This window comes from Trachurus japonicus, chromosome 7 (genome assembly GCF_045865225.1).
Source record: "Trachurus japonicus isolate A0001 chromosome 7, Traja_1.0".
Lineage (NCBI taxonomy): Eukaryota > Metazoa > Chordata > Actinopteri > Carangiformes > Carangidae > Trachurus > Trachurus japonicus.
This window is the reverse complement of record NC_140913.1, coordinates 27,121,778-27,144,968: the sequence shown is the minus strand read 5'-3', so window position 1 is coordinate 27,144,968 and position 23,191 is coordinate 27,121,778. Positions and strand designations below refer to the sequence as shown.

At 40.7% G+C, this 23,191-nt stretch overlaps 1 protein-coding gene across 1 annotated transcript; it reads right to left on the bottom strand.

The window, feature by feature from the left end:
• Positions 1-14,011: 14,011 nt before the first annotated feature.
• kcnk15 (potassium channel, subfamily K, member 15) lies at positions 14,012-16,695 on the bottom strand. The gene is made up of 2 exons (XM_085782588.1): positions 16,110-16,695; positions 14,012-15,868 (listed from the first exon to the last, which is right to left on the bottom strand). The coding sequence occupies exons 1-2, from the start codon at positions 16,405-16,407 to the stop codon at positions 14,859-14,861; spliced, it is 1,308 nt and encodes a 435-aa protein (XP_085638714.1). The 5' UTR covers positions 16,408-16,695; the 3' UTR covers positions 14,012-14,858.
• Positions 16,696-23,191: the final 6,496 nt, after the last annotated feature.

Here is a 23,191-nt window from a genome sequence, read left to right as displayed (position 1 = left end):
AAGTACTGTTATTTCCAAATTGTTTTTAACTACGATGCTTTAGTCAATGCCACAGGTAGCCTACTTTCTCCGACTTATCACATAATTTAATGGCTGGCAGACATATGAAAGGATGCTCTGTCAGTTTGATAAGTCTCGCTTATGAATACAGATGACGTCTATGCCTCATATACATCACATTTAAAAGGGCGCTGTGTAGCACTGACCTGCTGACTAAGATGATATATCATCTATCTGATGCTGGTTTTGTACTTTTCCATCATATGGACAGACACACAAAAGGTTTCGCCTCCATGTTAAAATGGATCTATTCAATCTATTGTCAAATTTGAATTAATTGGCTGTAAAAAATAGTCAGAGACCTTGGGCTGCAGTCAATATATACGGCCTTTTCATCTCTCATTATGACTGCTAATGCATGGCAGTATTCAGTTTACAGATGATCAGTGATGAACCATATGCAACAGTAGGGAACCAATAGTTAGATTTATCACACACAGTGTGCTCAAACTAGGCTATTTGTTCAATATGCTAAAACCATGCAAACTTTATTTCTTCCACTGAGACAAAACATTAGTAAAACTGCCAACCATTCTGGTGTTGCTCAAAAAAAAAAAAAAAAATCAGTCAACAATAATTTAGAGATGGAGATAAGGCCATATATCTCACAGCAGCATATCCAAGCATTGCCAACAACAATCTTCATCAACTCAACAATAGATCATTAATGCAGCAGGACTCACCAGTCACTTGAGATCAAAATCCATCCTTCTCTTCCTCCCTGATGAAACATCGATCACCTCCTGGGTCAGTCTTTCAGCGGCTACACTGACGGGCTCCTTGTAGCAGCCATGCCCAGGTGTTAACAAACACAAACAGGTCGGCATCGTATTTGGTAGCTTTCCTATCTTTGAATAGTTTTTCAGAGAGATTACGCTTTTATATGTCCACAAACTGTCGCAGTTTAGGTGTTCAGTGTCAAAACCAGCTTGGACAACCGTCTGTTTCAAAAAGCCAACATGGCCGTCACTAGGCCACTGACGCAGCGATTAGCCAGGTAGCTGCAGGTGTGGGAGGGTCCTGGTGGCCGGAAGTCATTCATATTCATTAGACGCTGCCGTCGACGGGCGTCGGGAGCGTCGGCAGCGGCGAGCGTCCAGAGCGTCAAATTGAGAGAAGCTCAACTTTATGTAGGCCTTGGAGCGTCGCCGCCGAAGCAGCAGCCAAAGTCCCGTCCCTGGCGAGATGCCAGCGACCAGACAGTCTCAAGTGTATCCGTCTGCGGCCTGCAAGAGGGAGGCGTGTCGAGTAGTAGGCACTGTAGGAGGCGTGTCGCGTAATGACGTCACTACGCGACACGCCCCCCGCCACTACAGGGAACGCCCTACACACGGTTCTTAAAGGGATATGAGCCCATTACAGTTGCATGTTGCATGCAAAAGTTAACGACTTTGCCTACGCGTTCTTTGCCCTATAATGAATGTATTCAAAAGCTTACAAATGTTATTATTACATTTTTAATTGGGTAAAAACAATTAAGGCAGGATTTCATTTATATTAAAATTTTGATGTAAAATTTTCTGACTTTGTCACAAGAGAAAACACAAGATAATTAACAGACAGGAATTCATGAGCTAAATGTCAGTGCTTATGTGGGAGTAAGAGCTAATGTGTTGATATATATATATATATATATATATATATATATATATATAAAAGTAGTGGCCTAGCTTATATTTATTTATATAAATAAATAAAAGTAGTAAATAATAATGTCAGTGCTTATGTGGGAGTAAGAGCGTAATGTGTAGATAATAAATGTATATATATATATATATATATATATATATATATATATATATATATATATATATATAAATAAAAGTAGTGGCCTACATAACAAAATTAAAATAATGTGATGACAATAACTTTTATTATTCCTTAATGGGGAATTCATTTGTGAATCTCTCCATTCTGTAGGTTACTGAGCAGTGTTGCTCCCTTGCTTTCTCTCTTGATATCAGCAGGGATCATCAGCAGCATTCTCCTGGAGCTTGAGTTGCTGGCCCTCTCGCCCTCTCTCCTACCTGCAACACCTCTTGGGCTTTGTTTGGTATTCTGATTTCCTTTATTTCACCCTACAACACACACACTACTGTACTCATGCACTCACAGCACTGATCATAGACCATAACTTTCTTTGTCATGGTCGTTTTGTGACAAGTAGCAATTCATCTCAACTATATTTGGTCTGTCAAACGTATTTGTAGTGAAGAAGAGATCTATTTAAAAAAAACCAAACCAAAACATTTCAAGGCTCATTTTTTTTTATTTTTATAGCCTGCTCAGAAATGCCTCAGAGGAGAGGGCTTCTTCCAGTTTCTCCTTGTAAATTTGGAGCTTCTTTGCTCCCTCCTTGGACATGTGCCCCACCAGGGCTTCGGCCATCACATTTAACTCACTGTCAAAAAAGAACAATAAAGGTTTTCAGCCTTACTTCCTTAGTCCATCGCTAAACACAATTATTATATACATTAATCGATGAATTAATTAAATTACACTGACACTTACAGTCTGCATATGTTCGGCCATTCAGACTAGTCGAGTTTTACGGCGGAACTGGTTTACTTCCTGTTTTGTTATCCGTTTTGGCGGTCTCATTTTACATCTCGCGTGGTTCAACGTGACTTTCCCGTGTGGAGGGGGCGTGTCGCGTAGTGACGTCACTACGCGAAACGCCTCTACGCGAAACGCCTCCCTCTTGCAGGCCGCAGACAGACCCTTCTCGACAGTCTGCAGACGTTAAAGGGATACTTCACCAAAATCAATAATTCACCTTTTTTTTTTAAAGTATATTTTTGGGGCTTTTTTGCCTTTAATTGACAGGACAGTTGAGAGATCAGGATAGGAGGCAGAGGGGGGGGGGGGGGGTAACACACAGGATAGGGCCGCTCGAAGCGGGATTCAAACCGTGGCCGCAGTGAGGACTATTATATAGCCTTGGGGCAGGTGCTGAGTGCTCTACCAACTGAGCTAACCACTGCTCGGATAATTCACCAATTTTCTATACTGTCATGCCAAAGAAGGGTTTGGAGAACTTTTTGAGTTATCAAAACGCTTTAGGAGTTCCAGGGGGGGTCTGGCTGGCAACGGATATTCATATATGGCGGCGGATAGAGTTCATTTTTGAATCATCCAAAACACACACTATGAAATACCACCATACTCGTCTGTAGCCTACTGACCCAAAGTTGTTCGGAAAAAATGAATTCGATCTCTGTTTTTAGCCTTGTTGTAGTATTAGCTCCATGTGCGAGAGTTGCTGCGAGATGTTCTTCCGATCATACATCCAGTGGTTTAAAACTACGAACCAACATCTAGCAGCAAATCTTGCGCATGTGTACAAACATCAACAGAGCCAAAAATTAAAATCCGCCTTCTGAATATGAACGACAATGATATGCAAGGTATAAGTATTGCACTCCAGTGGTTCACCTGGTAGAGTAGACTACCTGGAGGCAGGCTCAATTCCACCCATTGCTGTTGCACATGATCATCTTTCCTTCCTCTCTATAAATCCTCCAACTAGTGGTTATGCAACAACTCAATGCTCATTTACATCTATTTCCCTATAGGCAGATAGCATAAAGCAATCATCATTAGGCCTACAAGTCAGAATACACTCTAACAAAACATTAGAATTACTCATTCGTATAGTAATATATCAAGGCCTGCAGGGAAGCCAGTGGCAGACCTCCTCTGTGTAAGACTTAAGTGCACCTTTTTCCAAATAACAAAAATAAATAAATAAGTGAATAAAAATATGCAGCATTTTCCCCACTTGCACTTGGCAGTATCTATCCCACCAGGTAGTTCTGAGATATCCTCTGCTGAGACTTTTGTCACAACTCCAATATGTGGAGGTGGATGAAATTTGGTTTGTGGTGCTCAAACTATCACAAAATAACATTTGCAAAATTCGACAGCAGTGTGTCTTTCCAGAAGCAATGTCCCAGGTCCACTGGATTTTTAGAAGACATCTCTGTAGACGTGTTTGTCCTACTAGGCTATATCTCTAGTGGGAGACAGCCCCGGCGAGAGATTAAATTAAGACGTTGCTGGATACAGTCATTTTTTATGATTTAAGTCTACTGATCCTTTAAAATTAATGGGAAATACAATGTGCCACTATATGCATGAGTAGAAAGCCTAAAGTGAAATGTCTTGCTGCATGAAAGGTTAGGAAACGCGTAAATGAGCCAAATTGCAGCCGTAAATACCCGCTAAAGCAGCAAATGTGTATTAATCCATGGCTAAAAGCATGGTTACATGATTTACGTCTGTTGGAGTACAGTTTGCTTAAAACAGTGCACAGCTATTTTGGGATACTATTCAGCATTTTCATAAAAAAAATGTCTCCTGTTTTTTAAAGACTTATCATCAATGAAAATGACAGGCCTTGAAGCCAAGAGACAAACCATGCAGGCAGAAGAACAGAAGTCAAAAAGGGATTTGTTGACCCTAAATCAACACTCACTAATCGTAAGTGCTGCAATGTTTCCTTTATCTCTTTGGCTGTGCAGTGAGCAACACCAAGAATGTGGAAAATCAAAGTTTTGATGGAGCTAAATTATAATTTTTTCAAGGATGTGAAGGTTGTATTCTCTTGACAGTTGCTATTAGAAGCTATTGTTGTAGGGAAGAGGAGGGTGACAGATCAAGCTCATGATAATACTATTATCAGAGCGGTTAATGCAGTCATTATGTAAAAATGATAATGGCTTTTATTTGTCATAGCAGAAATAATTCAAACAGGTTTATTTATCAGAAGCTTACTCATTAAGATATTTTGCATTAAAGAGTAAAATACTGCGCATAAAAATAACATATTTCAGAGAAGTGGGGGAGGGGGGGGCAGTAACTTGAATATATAATGAAGCTGAAAGCCATAAATCAAGCAGAAGACAATGAAAGTGTCAAAATGTTGAATTATTTCAGAGAACACTGCATGTTTGATCACAGCTTTGAATCTCCCATGAAAGCACATTTCCTTCTTCAAATGCTCCCTGCAGAGTGTGGTTGCACAGTGAAAAATAAGAGAAAGAGCAACAAGAGAAAGTTGGCTGGCAAACAGTGGCTCCCCTGGCATCTTTTCCAGCACACAGCCAAGATGACCATATTGTGTCTCTAAACAAAATCGAATGGTTGGCACTGTGACAAGCCAGCCTCTGTGGTGTTCAGATCCACCGAGTCAGCACGACTGTGCTCCTTCATTCCCAGGTCACCGCATGCAGCAGCCAGCAGGGAGCTTTAGTCGTGTTTACTCTACTGCTGGATGGCAACTGTGTCATTAGTCTTTTGGCTGCAAGTTAAAAAAAAAAAAAGAAGAAGAAGAAATAAAACAAGACGCATTGATTACTTTGTGCTAAGTTTTTAAAACTAGATGCAGTCCATCCTTAGCTCTTTCCAATTCATTAACTTATATTGTGACTAAAGATTCCTGCTGGGCTGAGACTGGGCCTTATTTATATAGTTTAAAGAATGGACATCTTTCCACAGGCTAAAGATTGTACTTAAAAAAATCACTCACACACACTTGTTTCTGCAGATGTATAGTAGAATGACTTACTCATTCATAAATTGACTTTTTAACTATTGAGACATTTTGATCAATAAAGATCTTATTTAAACACTGCCACAAAAGCCCAGTATAACTGAGCTGTGCCCCCAGTACAGCTCAGTTATACTAGTATTCATATACACTTTAATGCTTAAGCAAACTCAGTTCAGACTTAGTTGAAATATCACTTGCCCTGAAAATTACAGGTATCATTTTATCATTTCAATTTGTGTATTAAGGGGTTTCAGTGATTTATGTACCTTATTATTTGGATGTTAGAGTTTGGGTGGGGGGTGGGGACTGTGCCCCATTAGAGCTTAATTTTTTAGCAACGTCCCTGGTCTAGAGTCTTTTATTGTCCCAAAGACATTTAATAAGCCAGAGCTATAAAATGTTTGACATCATTGCCTGAAAATGACCAAAAGACACAATCATTGTGTAGATTACTTTTCCATCAAACTCAGTTAGGTTTAGTTATGAAACACTGTGCTTTGGGTTCAAAAGAATAAATCAAAGGATATAGCTTTGTGAAATATGTGATTGTTATTCACTGTCAGTGAAAGTTTTCCAGTATTTTTTCCTCCAATTTGTGGGATAAAAACATTGAAACACCTAGGCCTATTGATTTAAAATATTTCAATTCAACAAAAGAAACAACAAATTCAGAAATGATCATAGACTGAACTTATCAAAGGGCTGTTTTGTATCACACTTAAAGTTATAGTTGGTAATCCTGTTCAGAAACACGTTTTGTTATACTTGGTGAAATGGTCCTTCTATCCTGAGAGTAATCAATACATGATCGGTTCATTGTAAAACATTAATTTATTGATGTAAATGAGGTGATTTGTGTACAGAGCCCCGAGGCAGCGCTGCTCTTCTGTCCAGTTCACACGAAGCCACTTTTCATTCAAACAAACTAATCAACAACTAAACAAACATTTAACAACTAATCAATGAGACCAATATTTATTTCCTAAAAAGAATTAAACCAACCGGCGGTAAACCTCTAAAGACACTGCGGCTAAGGTAATCGGCTCTCTTTCTTACCCCGGGATGACGACGCAGGTTGTCCGGCTGACCACGATCAGGAGACCGGGCTGCTGCTTCTGATATGACCTACTGGTCCCAGTCGCTGCTCCCACAGGTGAAGCTTCACTTCTCCCAAAACGTCGGAGCAAACTTCCAAACAGGCATCATTTGGATAAACTAACCGCATATTGGGTATCTAAATGGTTAATTACTCGCATGAAAAAATGTAAAAAAAAATGTAAAAAATGATGAATAACAGCACTACAGCTGGTACATCGGTTTGCCAGGTTTGCCTGCACCAAAGGTTATGTGTCAGCCGCCTCCTGAAGTAAACAAAACAATGTTAATTGCATTCATTTTTTTTAACGCGTTAAAATTAATCACCAACATTTACTTTGACAGCACTAAATAAAATACAAATATGATATTATATAGCCTACACACTATATAAATACACTAGGCTATGTGAAGCCATAATCTCTAGAGCTGACAAACCTATTTGTCTGTGAAACAGAAATGGCTCCACTCTCTGAGGCGATGAATGTCTATTTTTCACGACAGCACAGTAAAAGAAATGTCTTTGGTGACACATACCTACACAATCCGCATGCACACACCACATACATACCTACACAAACACACACAGACAAAGACTTGACAGCCTCAGACGCACACATCCATTACTGACTTCCCAATAATAGCCTTTTACAGGCAAATAAAGGGTATTAGTGTAAGAGCTGTAAAACCTGTCACACCTCCTCCAGTTATATGTGTCGGACAGTCAAACTCAGAGGGATAAAAAAAAAGGAAAAAAAGAAACATGTCCAATGAGAGATGAAAGAATCGATAAAGGAGAGAGAGAAAGAGTGAAAAGAGAGTGAGATTAGCCACATAGTGCTGTGTACTCACTGGGATGCAAGCAGGCTAATTGCTCAGAGACCAACATAAGGCGCTGGGATGAGAAGCATCAGCAGCTCTGATCGATTGTTAGAAGTTGTGGTGATATATGTGCATTGTGGTGGCGTTTGTGGTGGTGGGGGGGTGGAAAACACATCTGGTCTACAGGGATGATGCAGTTTATCAGATAGCCATCAGACATTCACAGCAGAGGCAGTGCTCTGATTCTTAACATAAGCAAGAGCAGCACTAACAACACAGTGTAAAGTTACAAAGCAAACAAGTTCTTAAGTAAAAGTCTAATATCTGCAAAATGAACTTAAGGCTGGTTTATATTGTGATGAATCACTCTCTGCTGTAGAGCTAGTTCATGTCTGGATTTCTGGTCCACAGCTTCTTTGGGGTTCACTCCCACCACTTTCTTCAGTGTTGTTATCAGTTGCGGGACAGTAAGTAAGACACAGGTGAACATGGTGGAGCAATGAACAGTTCAAGAGCCAGTTATTTCCCTGATGAGCTGGTGGAGACCAAAAACAGAGTTACAGAGTGGTCAGAAACACAACACAATGTAAAAATAGCACTATAGCAGTAGGTTCGTTACCTTTAATTGTCGGTGCAAGCTATTTTTAGAATGGCGGAGCAGAACCGCGAGCTGCTCAGAGCTACGCTACAGAGGCTAATGGGATTTCTTGGTTTCCCTAATCAAACTCATCAAATATACAATCCAACAACTCCAAAACGCTCTCGTGGACAAGCTGTGACCTGCACATTCACCACGCTATGAGACAATAACAACGTTGCGAGAGGGAGTCGTTTTCTAGGTAAATTCATGCAAAACCGCTGATGCACATTCACGTCGGGGACAGTTTTTCAGCAAGCAGTCTCTGCATTTGCCTTGAAAACAACTCTGTCTCGTAACGTTCCATTATTATCTCATGGCGTGGTGAATGTGCAGGTCACAACTTGTCTACTAGAGCGTTTTGGAGTTGTTGGATTGTGTATTTGATGAGTTTGATGAGGGAAACCAAGAAATCCCATTAGCCTCCGTAGCGTAGCTCTGAGCAGCTCGCGGCTCTGCTCCGCCGTTCTAAAAATAGCTTGCATCGACAATTAAAGGTAACGAACCTACTGCTATGACTATAGGGATTATGGCAATGGGCCAATTTGCCAAAATGTTGAACTATCCCTTTAAAGTCCTGCAATTTACTCAGGCAAGAGTAGCTATAAACACTGAACACTGTAGTGTTGATGAAGGTGGGGTTTACATTACTATTGTCAGGGGTAACGGTGTAAATGTGGCTGTGTGTGTAAATGTGATGTTTGCGAAGGTTGTGAAGTGAAACAAAAACAACAAAAAAAGAAAAAGAGGGTGCTGGCACGATGCAGAGAGGCAGAGATGATCAGAGGCAGGGTTTAAGTAACCTGCAGAGCTCTGGGCTCATGGTGCACTGCATCAGGCTCATACAGGTAACACACACAGTAGGGGCCGTCACACTATTGTATTACACTGTTGTAGCTTGGTGCTCCAAATTTGTTGGCACATCTGAGTTACTTTCTACCTCTGGATACATGTTTCTAACAGGTAGCAATCAAGATTCAACGAAATTGTATCAGTGATTATTTAGATGATTGTATCAGTTTAAGTGATTATATGTCAGTGGGAGGCAGTAGATGTGAGGCGTCATGTCGTTTGTTAATCACAGGGCAGTAGACAAAAAAAAATCATAATTTACACTGCCACAATGAACGATGAGTATTGGCTATAAAAGATCCCACTTGTCATCTTCAGCCACCTAATTCCATTTCACACACAGATCAGTTGTATCAGTGGCAGATCATCTTCATTTAAAACCATTAATGACTTTCCTGCAGTGAATTCAGTGCAGTGGATGTGATTATTTTGTCCCCCCACCCCCACTTTTTTTTTATTATTTTTTTTATGTGTGGGTCGTGTCCAATTTATTTGCTCACATATCAGTTTGAAGTAAGTGTTAAATCATTGTGTTGTCTGAGCTGCGCCACAGCGAGCTCTGTCAACATTTGTAGTGAAATGAACGATCCGAAATCTCATATTGGCACTGGCCTGTTCTCTGGTTTCCATTCACAAAGGTCCTAATTGTTATTCATCATCATTTACCTCCATCTCATACTCAGATCAGTCGTGGCAGGGGTAAAGAGGATGGGGAGGTGGGGAGTGAAGAGGCTGGGGAGGTGGGGAGTTTGTGGGGGGGGGGGGTTGGGGGTGACGGCACACAAGCTACAGCTGGGCAAACATAGGAGGCACATTGTGTGAGCCAACTGGAGCGCCACTGCCTCTCAGCGGCGACTGCTAGAGCGGCATGACCAATGGATGGATCTTCCACCAACACTAAAATGAGTCACATCTCCTTTTTTTTTTTTAATCATGGCTCCATGCCAGGTCCTCAGAGTGAGGAATAGGACACATTGAGTCAGGAAACTTACAGGAAGTGATTAAGGACATGTAAGAATAAAAAGTTCTTCAATGGATTCAGCTACATCTGACATAATTCTGCAAAAAATAATATTTTATTCAATATGAACAGATTATTGTCCACTTGCAATTAATAAGGTGTGAAATTAACTACAGTCTGTCTCATGATACTGTATTGAAATGGATTAAAACCTAGAAAATGTGAATGAGATGGAAAGAAAAAGGAAATGAGAGTGGAGCAGGAAATAAATTCCACTGCTGCCAGGCAAGGTACATCAGAGAAAATATAATAAGAAGAATTTAGCACGGCATTGACAAGTGAAGGCAATGAAGATGAATGGAAAGTGACTGCAAACAAAATTAATATCTGCTTTATTCTTGTTGTTTTGCATCCCTGATCAATTCAAAAGAGGAAAAACGTGGCATTATGTCCTATCAACGTTCAAATCAAATTAAAAATAATGTGCATCATCAGCCAATCACGTTTCCTTCAATCCATCATTATGTGTCTCAGAGGGAACGTTATGCAGTTTGATAAACACCAGGGCTGCATGCGGCGTGAACACGTGCACTATCATCAGTGTCATATCTCACAATAAAGATATTGGACAGGGGTTTGTAGAGTGAAGGCAATAAAGATTCGGTCTAATGCATGCTTTTTCTTACAGTCATCAGTTGCTAAATAGAACAGATCATTTAAAACTAACCCGTTATCTGCATTTCACAAGACTGCAAACCTCATCTCATGACATATTATGCTATACATGTATTTACATATGAGGGAAAAACAAACAACCACACAGAAAAGTGACAGCGACATCCAGTGCAGGGTGGAAAAAATTAATAACAAGAGACTTAAGGTGAATAACAGAAAGCATACACCAGGCTGCATTTCATATCAAGATTAATATGCAAAAACCCACAGAAGACTATAATTATCTCTCCAAAGATTACTGGCACCAGCTCCCATTGTGATGAAGCTCTATTTGATTATCCCCTCCAAGATCTAACACCATACTTTGATCCATGTCCTCACACCCTCACAAAAGCTAAAATTGTTTGGGCGTATAATGAAATGGCTACATAAGATGAAGGGATACCTCTGTCTCTGTTACTAGGGGGAATTTGCTTTATGATATGCTAATGCATTAAGGGGAAGAAATAAGTGGAAAATGCTGCAATGACAACTGTACTGTACGGTATTAAAAAAAAATTGAATTAGCAGCAGGTTTGTACTTTGAAACTCATCCTTTTTAACCCAAACCTCTTATCCCAGCATGTCTGAGTGAGAGCATGTGAAGTGGTCATCCATAGAGCACCATGCCATGTAATTCGTAACCGTTTAAATTCTGTGTTATGAAAAGTTCTGCCATTTTTGCTGTAGTTAATCTAAAATGAATAGCATTCTGGTTTTGTGCCAATATGTTCTTTGTCCCACTCACGCAGCTGGTTTTCATAACTGGTTCCAGGAAAATTATATAGTTCAATCAATGTATTCGTACAAACAATGTAGCCTAATTTGTATTAGAAAGGATAGCTACAAATGTTGATTTGACAGATATTGATTGTTTAATGAAATTATATGGCAACAAGGCAAGTCAATGAGAAAAGGGTCCATGTCCTGCTGCACTGGATGCTTATCATCCAGTGCAGCAGCGCTCGTGGAGTTACATTTTGTATTTTCCTTTTACTTCATGTTTAAAACAGTGACACGATGTGGATCCTATCTGAGTTTATGATGCATATGCATAAACTTTGCCTCTGTGCTGCTATTGAATATGGACACACATGGAGTGATCACCTCTTTAGTTCACATTATACACATTTGTCAAAGCAACACCTAATGTTGAACATGCATGTCTATGGAGTCAGTAGGAGACAAAGGAAATTGAAAGCGATTATGAAAATGTTCAGCCTGTGACACCTCATCTCATAGAATATCATATAACATTGTGGTGAATGTTAATCACAGTATAGGTATTGGTATTAAAGATTCTGATCCTGGCTTAATTCTATGGTCTAAGATTATTTCTGAATCCAGTGTGATATTGTGTGTAAGTGATATTGGTATAACAATAAAAGTAATTTGACATGTAGGTTTTCGATTGCACTTTTGTGAGCTAGTTTGGCCTGTGACCTCGACCAACATGCCCCTCACACCAGAAGTTTCCAGGTTTAGACTTTAGTGGGTTGGAGGTTGAAATCAGATTTCTGTAACATAATGTTGTTTTATTGTTTTGACTTCTTCCTGTGGGAGTTGTTGTGCCACATTTCTTCAATTAAATCAAACTACACTTTCACAGATGAACACAGGGATGAACATCAGCCACCTCACTGCTGCCACATGGGTATATACTGCCCTCTAGTGGCTTCATCTTTCTTCTCTGATTATTCTATGTGACTTTCTTCAAACATCCCCAAAGGTCTCTCCCCTGCAGAGGGCCCCCTTGTCAAAGTTATTGTATCGTAATTCACCTCTTTTCTCTTCTCTCTCTCTCTGTCGTAAGGCTGCACAGACTGACTATTATTACTCCTTAATATTTACAGATGAAACCAACACATTGCACGATCTGACTTGTTGCACACAATAAAGAAAGGTTCATAAGTGGAGCATATGATGTGACAGGGTAAGGAAGAGCGTAAACGTCCCTGTTTCTACCCCCAAGCAAGCAGCACACAGCAGATGGCATTTCATAACCAATCACCATTTCAGATTCTATTGCCCAATCAGTTTTACATTTATATGTAAAGTAGCCTACTTTTCCAGCAGATCAACAGATGGCTTGAAATGTATGCTTGGGGACACTTATGTGAAGACTTCATGATGTCTATTCCTCATTCCAAACTGAAAACAGGTTTTAAAAATAGCAAAGAGGAGGTAATGTGCAGATGTTGAAGACACATGATGTGATTTTATCTCATCACAGTTGAGAAGGTGGCGGGGTGTTTAACGGCTTGAAATATCGGCAAGGCTATTGCACTTGGAATAGAGATGTTTTTCTTCTTTGGTTGTTTATGGACGTTTTATTATTTACTGCATTTATCAAACAGATGGAGGCACTGGGAGGGTTAGACACAGGCCAATGTGTACACCTTTGTCAATATAAATGGAAGACAACGCGCTCAACTCACATGAACAAAAACTGGGTGCTGAATTTCATCTGTGTGGCAAATAAATCTTTAAACTTGGAGTGCTGTTTCTTACATTTTTTGAACTTTTCACCTTTGTCAAGCCATGGACACACACCCCACCCACTCACTCACACCCACACCCACATACACACATACACACGCACATATACATACTCATAGTAGTTTAATCTATAACAACACATTATATTTTCATGATAGAAAGATGTGGTTTTCGTTTTTTAATAAAAAACAATACACCATATTATAACAACAACAAAAACATAGTAACTACAGTTTTCAGATAAATGTAGTATAAGGAAGTATAAGGAGTATTAAGAACAACATTTGCCTGTAAAAACAATATAGTCTGCTTGAATAAACATTTTTTATTCCAGTAATTTGCGGATCAAAAATGTCAAGAATTGTGTTACAACTGTGATAAATTTGATTAAAAGTCTTTTTTTTTAGGTTACATACATAAACATAAACATGTGTTTAAACAGCATTTACATGACGACAGCCACTATTTGTGTTTTGGTTCAATAAAGCTCAACAAAGACTTTTAACCTGAATGAAAGCTTATCAAGTACTATGACTCCTTTTTATCCCTAAAAATAGTATCATTATTATTCACCCAATTTTATTTACACGCCTTTCCTCTGTTCATCTCCTGTGGTGTGAGCCTTGCAGCAGAAAAGGAAGGAAGTAGAGTTAAGGCCCTTGGGTCCTCTTTTTAAATAAAAAAAAAAAGGAGTCCTGGTAGATTGAAGCAGAACGACGGAAGACAAAAGAACACATGAGCTTAAAAACGTCACATTAATGTGATTTGATCAGCTAATAAACTTTTACAAAAATAAATACGCACACATTTATTAGTGGTCCTTTCCTTTGGTTTAATAAAACAAATACTCTTAGAGACTCACACATGTGAATGTGACTACAAGCCAAGTCGACAAGGAAACAACACCTCCCTCCCTGGCTGGAAAATGGCAACTCTTCCCTGACTGTGGGAAGCTCACTTGCAGCCTGCTACATATCTTTTGTGCTACATCCATTAAAATATGAACCAGTCATGTAACAAACACAATCTCTTTAGAGTGCATCAGTGCTGAACGACGCACACAAAGGTTACTCTGACCTTCCAATAAATAGTAATAAAGGGATTTATTAAATTCACTGAGCTAAGAAGCCACATATCTTATGTGCTTGATCAAAGTTCTTTAAGGCTTTTTTTTCTATATAAAAGTATAATGACATCTTCTAGGTATGGCATGAAAAATTTAGGGTTTTGTCTAAAGCAGGAGCAGACTCCACTTGGGATTATTCACATACCTCCACTGGATAGTTATACAGTCATTAATAAGCACTATATCCAAAATACTTTTGTTAAAACTGTATATTAAAAGCCCAATCTCTTACATCTTTACATAGCACTCGTGCATTCACATTGTGTGCTATACATTCTCTTTAGCATGCACTGCACTTTGGCTTACATGCGAGGAAAAGAAGCAGAAGCACGAACGTAAATAAATAACTGCATGATAAAAGAGGAAATCAACTCTCATCTTTGCTTTACAAATCATCTACAGCCACAACAGACAACTTATTCAGTAAATAGAATCATTGTCTTCTGACATGCACGAAAGAGGTGCAACACAAAATACAGTGTCATTGAAAATGCTGTGTACAGTCAGTGCAAACACTCTCCCCTCACTATAGAAATCTTCACACTGACTTTCTCCTGGATCGGGGGAACTCCCGGAAGCTATGCCCAGGTGAGAGCGTGCTTCCCGGGGAAGAGAGTCCAGTGTTGTCCCTGGACCCCGGTGAGCAGCCTGGGATCCTATAGGACACTGAGTTGAAATAAACAGAATTGATGTGGCAGCCGTGGTGTTCGCTGTGAGACATCAGAGGACTATCACAAATCCCTAAGCGGTAGCAGACGCAGGAGCAGAGGGAGCTGAGGCTCGAGTCCGGTCTGTGTTTTCCTGCCTTGATCTGAAAATGCAGCCTGTTTCTGCAGGGGCTTCTCTGCCTCTCCTGATCCTCTGCTGGGGAGGCGATGAGGTTGGTGCGGCTGGTTCCCTCCTCCATCGGGAGGAAGAGCGTGCTGTGGCTGCGGCTGTGCACTGCGTTGCTCCTGTTCCTCTCCCTGTGGCTGCCTCTGCTCTGTTCACCCACAACATGGAGACCCACGGCCCCGTCCAAAAGGCCTCTGTCCCTCTTCAGCGATGCCCTCTCCTGTGCATCCCTCCTCTCATCCTCAGTGTTCATGGTGAGGAAGCGAAGCACCACCAAATTGAGGAAGGCCCCGATCACAGTCAGGCCCACCAGGATGTACATGAAACTGAACGCCACGTAGGGGGTTTTCTCCTGGAGGTCCTCCTTTTTCTGCAGGGCCACAAAGTCCCCAAAGCCGATGGTGGTGAGTGTGATGAAGCAGTAGTAGTACGCGTGGAAGAAGCTCCATCCCTCAAAGTGGGAGAAAGCTGCAGCTCCCACACACAGAGTCCCAATGCAGGACAGGAAGCCGACCAGGACCATGTTCTCCATGGACACCTCGGTGCGTCGAAAGCCCATGCACTGCTTCGCCTTGTGGAGGAGATAACGGACAAATGTGTTCATCCTTTCTCCCAGGCTCTGAAACATGACCAAAGTGAGAGGGATGCCCAGCACGGCGTAGAACATGCAGAAGACCTTTCCTGCATCTGTGCCTGGTGCTGCATGTCCATAACCTGAATGCAGAGAGATGAGAATTAGACTGTGACTCATATACTGTGGGAATGCATGGGTGGCAAAACACACATTCATTGTTTACATACATGATTTTGTAATTAAAACAAGCCTTAAATATGTTGTATAAGTCACATAAATAAGCTGCATTTACCTCCTCCAGTGTAAGTAATAGCTACTACAGCAACTGAGTAAAAAAAGCAGAAGAAACAGAACAAAGATGGATGCATCACATTAACTTACCAATGGTGGTGATGACTGTTATGGCAAAGTAAAAAGAACCAGCAAATTTCCACTGTCTCCCGGCGCGATGGGGCTCCGCTTGCAGCACCACTCGCTCGATTTCGCGGTAGTCGTCCTCGGAGAAGCGATACTTCTTCTTCATCTCGTTGCGCTTCTGCTCCAGGATGCGTCTGCGGGAGCTCTCCGTCTCCGACTCCAGCGCGTCAAACACCGCGGCGCCGACCAGCAAGTAGGAGAACATGCAGAGGATGAGCGACAAGGTCCGGACGTTTTGCTTCTTCATCCTCGGCGTCGGCATGAAAAGTCAGGGGAGCAGATTGGCACAGTTACAGGTGGTGATGGTGGTGGTGGTACTGCTCTCCCGCGTATGGACTCCACATTGGTGGTGCAGCCTGTTGCGTGAAACGTAGTATCGTATACGGAGAGGCGCGCGTAGTGGAATCAAACCTGGAAACGTGTCTCACCGGGTTTAAATGTCTTATCGATGTAAAAACGCTCATACTCTGCGGTGCGCATCGATAGATGCTCTAGACTCGGTCATCTGTTAAACTCAAGTGGCTTCAGCTCGTCTCTTCGCATGCGCAAACCACACGCCAGTAAAAAAAAAAAAAAAAAGAAAAGGTGTGTGTAACGTAACAGATGTTTATGACACCTAGTGAGATGTGACGACAGTGTTCGGGTTCATCACACCTGTGTGCAACAAGTCAGGTCCCGACTCGACCCGGCAGATACCAATCTAACACGAGGAGGAGGAGGAGGAGGAGGAGGAGGAGGAGAGGAGGGGAGGGAGTGGGAGGGGGGTGGGTACCATGGACAGAGACCAGGGTCTCACACTTGAACTGGTGTTAAAGACTGAGTAGTCTATCTTGAGCTGTGTATCCACAGGAACATGGGCAACTGTGGTTTAGACGGTTGAGAGGACAAGTCATCTGGAGCTGAATTAGCCTGTATAATTATTGGAATAATAAATGTAGCTGTTAAACAGAGGCATCAACACAAAGCCAAATGTAAAGTTTGTTAAGTTAATCTATCTATCTATCTATCTATCTATCTATCTATCTATCTATCTATCTATCTATCTATCTATCTATCTATCTATCTATCTATCTATCTCTTCATACCCATGGCAACTAAAATTAGGAGTCCTGTTTGAGCTCTGATTAAATACTGATAAGCCTGTCTGAAAATGTGTGATGGAGACAAATTAATGAGTCAGTAAGTTTTTGAGATAGCCTATTGTTATAATGTCAGCCCATGTTTATTACCCATTAATACCCATCTTAATAATAATGATAATATTTGTGATTAAAATTGCTTTACAAACCATAAACCAAGCAAGATATACATACATGCATATATTCCCATACGCACAGACATATATAAATATGTATAAATAAAAATATATACGTATGCACATGTGTGACGCATATAAAGTCTGCATCTTAAAAATAGACACAGGTCATGTCAGTGTGCTCACAGCAGAGATAGATGCACATTTACTGGTCGGTCTCACTGGTTTCAGTCTTGTCACTTTGAAAGCATGTATATGTACAGTATGTTTGTGTCACATTTGTGAACTGGTGCATGCATTACAGTGGCCGAATTAACAACATTGCAACACTGGATCCTTCTGGAAACATACTGTAGCTGGTGCTGGTTGCCGTGGTTACTTAAACCGAGAGGCACACACAGACTTGGGGACTGTCAGGGAGGTTGAAGCTAATATGTTAAGCGCCATGATCCCGGCCCGCTGCCGCCGTTCAGGGAGTCATGTTGTTGTTGCCACTGCATCACAGTGTGTGGACCAGTTGTGATTATTCAGGCCGGATTTTAACATGTCAAAAACGTGTGAATGAAGTTGTATCGGATACAAAGCGAATAGAAGCAGCCTCACCGTGACACAGTGAGCATTAACAGCACAAACAGGGCATCGCAGGTGGATCATTGTGTCCTCTTTTGTTCCTCTCCAAAAGAGCAACCTGCTCTTCGTGGCCCTGTTTTCCTGTTAAGTGGCTAAATCAGCACACTTATATCCCTGTTGTGATTCAAATCAGCTCTCCATAAATCAATTACATCTCAGCCGATAAGAGAGGGACCTGAAACCCTAATAGCCACCCATCAATCCACACAGATTGTATTTGCATCCTTTTCAAAAGCCCAAGGACCTGGCACAGAGTGAGGAGGCCCATCAATCCACATTGGAGCTGTGCTTGAGGATAAGTATTTTGACTCAACGAGATGCTTCATTGATTTAGTTCTCTACTCTCAGGTACATTCATTATTGCATGCACATATTACCCTGTAATTTACGGGGAACAATGACAACTGGAAACTGCGACTTCTGAGGAAATTGTGGTGAAATTGCAGGTTTTTGCACAAGCTGAAGTTAAACTGCCTTGTGGCTCTGAATGTGTTTGAAGAAGCAGTTCAAGTAGCATAAAGAGATGAAAAAAGGAAGCAGTGAAACGTTTAGTCAAGTGCACATAGAAACTGAGCTGCACTGCCTCTTGCATGGCCAACATGAGTGGCATCAAACATGCAATCTCCTCATCACCCATGCATCATTACCTGGTCTCCTGCACCTGTTACACATACAGACTCCACCATCACCACCTATACCTGACCAGTGTTGGGAACGTTACTTTTAAAAAGTAATTAGTTATAGTTACTAATTACTTCTCCCAAAAAGTAACTGAGTTAGTAACTCCACTACTTCACTATAATAGTAACTAGTTACCAGGGAAAGTAGCCTAACTATTGCGTTTTTTAAGTTTAAATATGTCGAAGGATTTGGATTTTTTTTCTCTCATTTTTAAATTGTATTTTATTGTTTTCATATATTTCACTGATCGCAACTATGGAATGCGAGTGTGTGTTTTATTGAAAGCGAGGCTGGTGTGCCTATGAAAATAGGTTACAGTGGGTTTTTTAAGTGCTGTGGCTACAAGCAAATCTCATATTGTCTCTGTACAAAGACAACAAAGACCTTTTTAAATGTGAAAACAGCGGAGACCTATTCAAGATTTGCGTTTAATAACAGGCGAAACATCGAAATTAATTTATTCATGGCCACATTAAGTGAAATTATTAACTTTACCGATTATCCATCTGATTATCTGTCCTGCTGCGAGCGCACAAGTTCTCAGGGTATCCGCGGATCCTTAAAAAGTCTTAAATTCATGTATCTAAAATTAAGGCCTTAAAAAGTATTACATTTATTAGGAAATTCTAAGATGGTCTTAAATATATAATATATAATACACAGCATCATAAAATATGTATGCACTTAAACTTTTATATGAAATAACAGGGTATCCGCGGGGTCTTAAAAAGTCGTAAATTTTAGGTCTTAAAATGTCTTAAATTTGTTGAATTATTGTGTTCAAGTCTTAAATAATTTTAGACAGGTCTTACATTTTCTTATGCCCACCATGGGCGAGCATTTCACTCGCATTTGCCCCTAAAAAAAACAAACATGTGTGAACCGGGAAAATCACAAAAAGAAAGAGCACAACCTGCGATTGGTCAAAAACTACAAATCCCACAATTCTCTGGCCTCAACAATAACAGTAGTTAGTGTAAGTAAGGGAGAGTGGAGCTGTCGGTGAAAAGAGGGAACAACGCCACGTCTGGTCCTGTTCTGTGTTGTTCGTTCACACCGTCACCGTTTATTCGTTACGTCCGCGGTGTAAAAGGCCGTGACGCAAAGACGCGATTAGGCGCGAGACGCGGTAGACGCGACTTTTTTTTTTGTGACGCAATACACCCGATTTTTTTTTGGCGACGGGACCATCGCGTCTTCGTCTATTTCATCGTGTTTGGTGGGAAGACCCACAAGGGGCTTCCCACCAAACACGAGGAACGCTTTTTTTTCGCTCGAGTTCTGACGCGCGACCAAACGCGAGATACGCGATTTAACGCTCGTTTTGACTCGTGACCATTTTGTGTAAATTCGCGTCTTCACGAGCTCGCCCATTTTCACAACAACAACAACAACAACAACAACAACAACAACAACAACAACATTTCTGCTCCCATCAACCATGGTTGAGGTCACAACGCTGCGCTGTAGCTGCTCTGGAAGTCCGAGACACTGAGGCCAAACGCTGCCGTTTACTAATGCGGTTGTCTCCCCCCTCCTCCCCCCTCCCCTCACCAAAGGAGAGGAGGAAAAAAAAAAAACAGTTTAGCAGCTTCTGTGGCTGAGATGAGCCAAGTCGGAGGACAACGGCTTCACTGAGTAGTTTGTAACGCGCCTCATTTAATTGTCGGTAACGGTAACGGCGTGGTAACGGTGGAAATAGTAATTAGATAGATTACTCGTTACTGAAAAAAATAACGCCGTTAGTAACGCCGTTTATTTTAACGGCGTTATTCCCATCACTGTACCTGACATATAATATGAACAACACACGCAGGCATAATAGATGAATAGAATATATTCCTAGTTCTACAAATAAAGAAAGCAAACATAAAGGTCAAATTCTATTATACTACATTTCTTTGGCAGAAATTTGTAAAATAAACATGTTCTTTTTTTTAATCTGAAAATCAAAAAGACAACCTCGGTGTCTGAAGGGATGCTGAGAACATGCAGATGGTACAAAAATCATTTTGAAGATGCACATGGCATCACACAGAGAAAAGAGGACCTTGTGCCTGAAGGCACATTTCTCCACTAAATAAAAACCCATCTGCCAATTCTGCAACAACAACAAAAATGCAAATCTGGCAAAATCCTAGAGGGAGGCTTATAAAAATTAAGCTCCCCTGTAAAAGCCAAACTTTAAGAATGGGAGGGGAGTCTTTAGCAGGGAACAGCAGCTGTGCTTTGACAAGGATAGGAGACAATTACAGACAGGGACAATAGAGAAGTGCAAGATTAGGAAGCAGAGAGAGGATTCGTGTGCAGACAAACCTGTTGTCAGTCAGTGAAAAGAGGATGAGGACCTGATGACACCAAGATTCAGACAGATGTGAATTTAACTGCAGCAGATTGAGATAATGATCTGCTGACTGGCTTTTTACTCGCAGATTTGATTAGTCAGGACATGTATTAAAAAAAACGAATTTTCAGTTCACGGAAGAATGGGCTGAAGTGCTGAAAATTGCCAAAGAAATATTAGAACAACCTAAAGTGCTGTTTTGTTTATTATTTCTAATTGACACTGGTGAAAAACTTAGTGATGCTGTTTAATTATTCTCACATTACTTTATTTATATCCCATTTAATAAGGATAGTATAGGATGCAGCCATATTTTACTCAGACTTGACCACCGTTAACACCCCCGTATTCACAAAGCACCACTGTAGACTACATCAATACTTCGATTAACACTGAAAGTTTCTAATGAAAGGTTTTCCCCTATGTCCAATTAACAAAGCAGCTGAAACCAACATGTACCAAAAGACTCATAAGTTAAACGTGTTCAATCCATTTTTATAGACGACTTCGATTGCAAGAACCATAGAAACTGGCTGATGAGAGGCCGGTCTGTGCCAGTTAAATTTAGGTACAACAACCCCTATATTGTCAGAGTAAAAGTACAAAGTAGTAGAAAACAGAAACACTAAGGTGGGATGCAAGTGCCTCAATTAGGTATTTAATTAAATGTAGCCTACTTCATATTTACTTTTCACAAGCACAATCATTCTGCTGACTCTGAATATGTGCCACAGATCTGTGCGTATACATTAATAAAACAAGTCATTCTTACATTCACAAAGCATCGGCCATTAAGTGTAATAAATAATTTGGCTCCCTAAAACTTGTCTATAACAGCTGGCGCTGTTATCGACACTCTCTGTTCACACTGTTGATTGTTTTGATTAAACAGCGCTACAGATGTCCCCTGTGACTGATTTGCACTCACTTTAAATCTTCATTAGCTGAAACATTCTGCTAGTTTTAATGCTGCTCCTTAAGTTTTGATGGTGCTTGAGTAAATCAGCTTTGAACTAGGTTAGTATAAGGACTCTGGAGGGATAAGCTCATGTAACGATCCCGTGGAGCAGAGTTCAATCAGATGACCCTTGACTCCACCCACCTAGTCTCTGCAGGAATAAACTACATGAAGCAGGGTACTCACATAAAAAAGGTAGAGTAGATTAGATTTATTGTGAGAGCCTCAACAAACACAGCCAGTCTGGGTTTACATAATGGCTATAATCTGTATGTCTATTATCAAATCGTTCCATCTGTATTGATCTCACTGAGAATACAGCAATAGGGAATCCATTTCATGAAGCAGAGGCACTAAATAGCAACAGCAAATACTGGATGCCTGCAGAGCCCTCTGGTTTCCACAGTAACTGGGACCAAAAATAGAAACCCACACCAGCGGCCATTCAACACTGAATCCCCTGTGATAATACACTATTCTATTTATACCTTCTGATGGTGAAGATGCATAAATGCATCTGTCAGGTTACTGTCAAAAGACGGACATCATGGTCCAATTATATGTTCACACCTCCACGTCCTTTTTTGTGCTGCGGGTTCTTATGATATAATAACTATTCAGAGTGATGCAGTTATAATGGCAATTAGACACCAAGGATGATTTAAGGGCACACTTGGTCAGAAAAGGGTGTGAAAATATTACAGTTATAACCATGCATGGACTACTGAACAAGTCTCACTGATACAGGCACAGAAACCCACAAGGAGCCTCTGAATGAAGGGATTTGTTGACATTTGCTGTTAGAAAGTCAATCAAACGATAGGCCCAAAACAGCCACAAAGACATGCAAAATGAGTACAAAGAGATGTAAACAACTAAAGGTGATTAGAAAAACAGGTACAAAGAGGTACAAAACCATCATGAAGAGATGCAAATTGTTTGGGACTTGACACAAAATTAGTGCAGAGAGATACAGGATGACCAAAATGTGACATGAAATGGGTAAAAATAGACACAAAATGAACAAAGACAAGACATCAGATGAGTATGACTGTACAAAAATGACTACAAAGACATGCAAAACAACTATCGAGATACAAAACTATGTGTGGCACGTGGGCGCTGCACTGCTGTAAGAAGGGATGGGGGACGGACCATCATATCTCAGAATGTGTTCA

Bases quoted from the DNA above. Each gene is read 5' to 3' on its own strand.
- kcnk15 (XM_085782588.1), bottom strand. From the start codon at position 16,407: ATGCCGACGCCGAGGATGAAGAAGCAAAACGTCCGGACCTTGTCGCTC. The intron at 15,869-16,109 runs GTAAGTTAATGT...CTCTGCATTCAG, and splicing joins AACAGTCATCACCACCATTG to GTTATGGACATGCAGCACCA.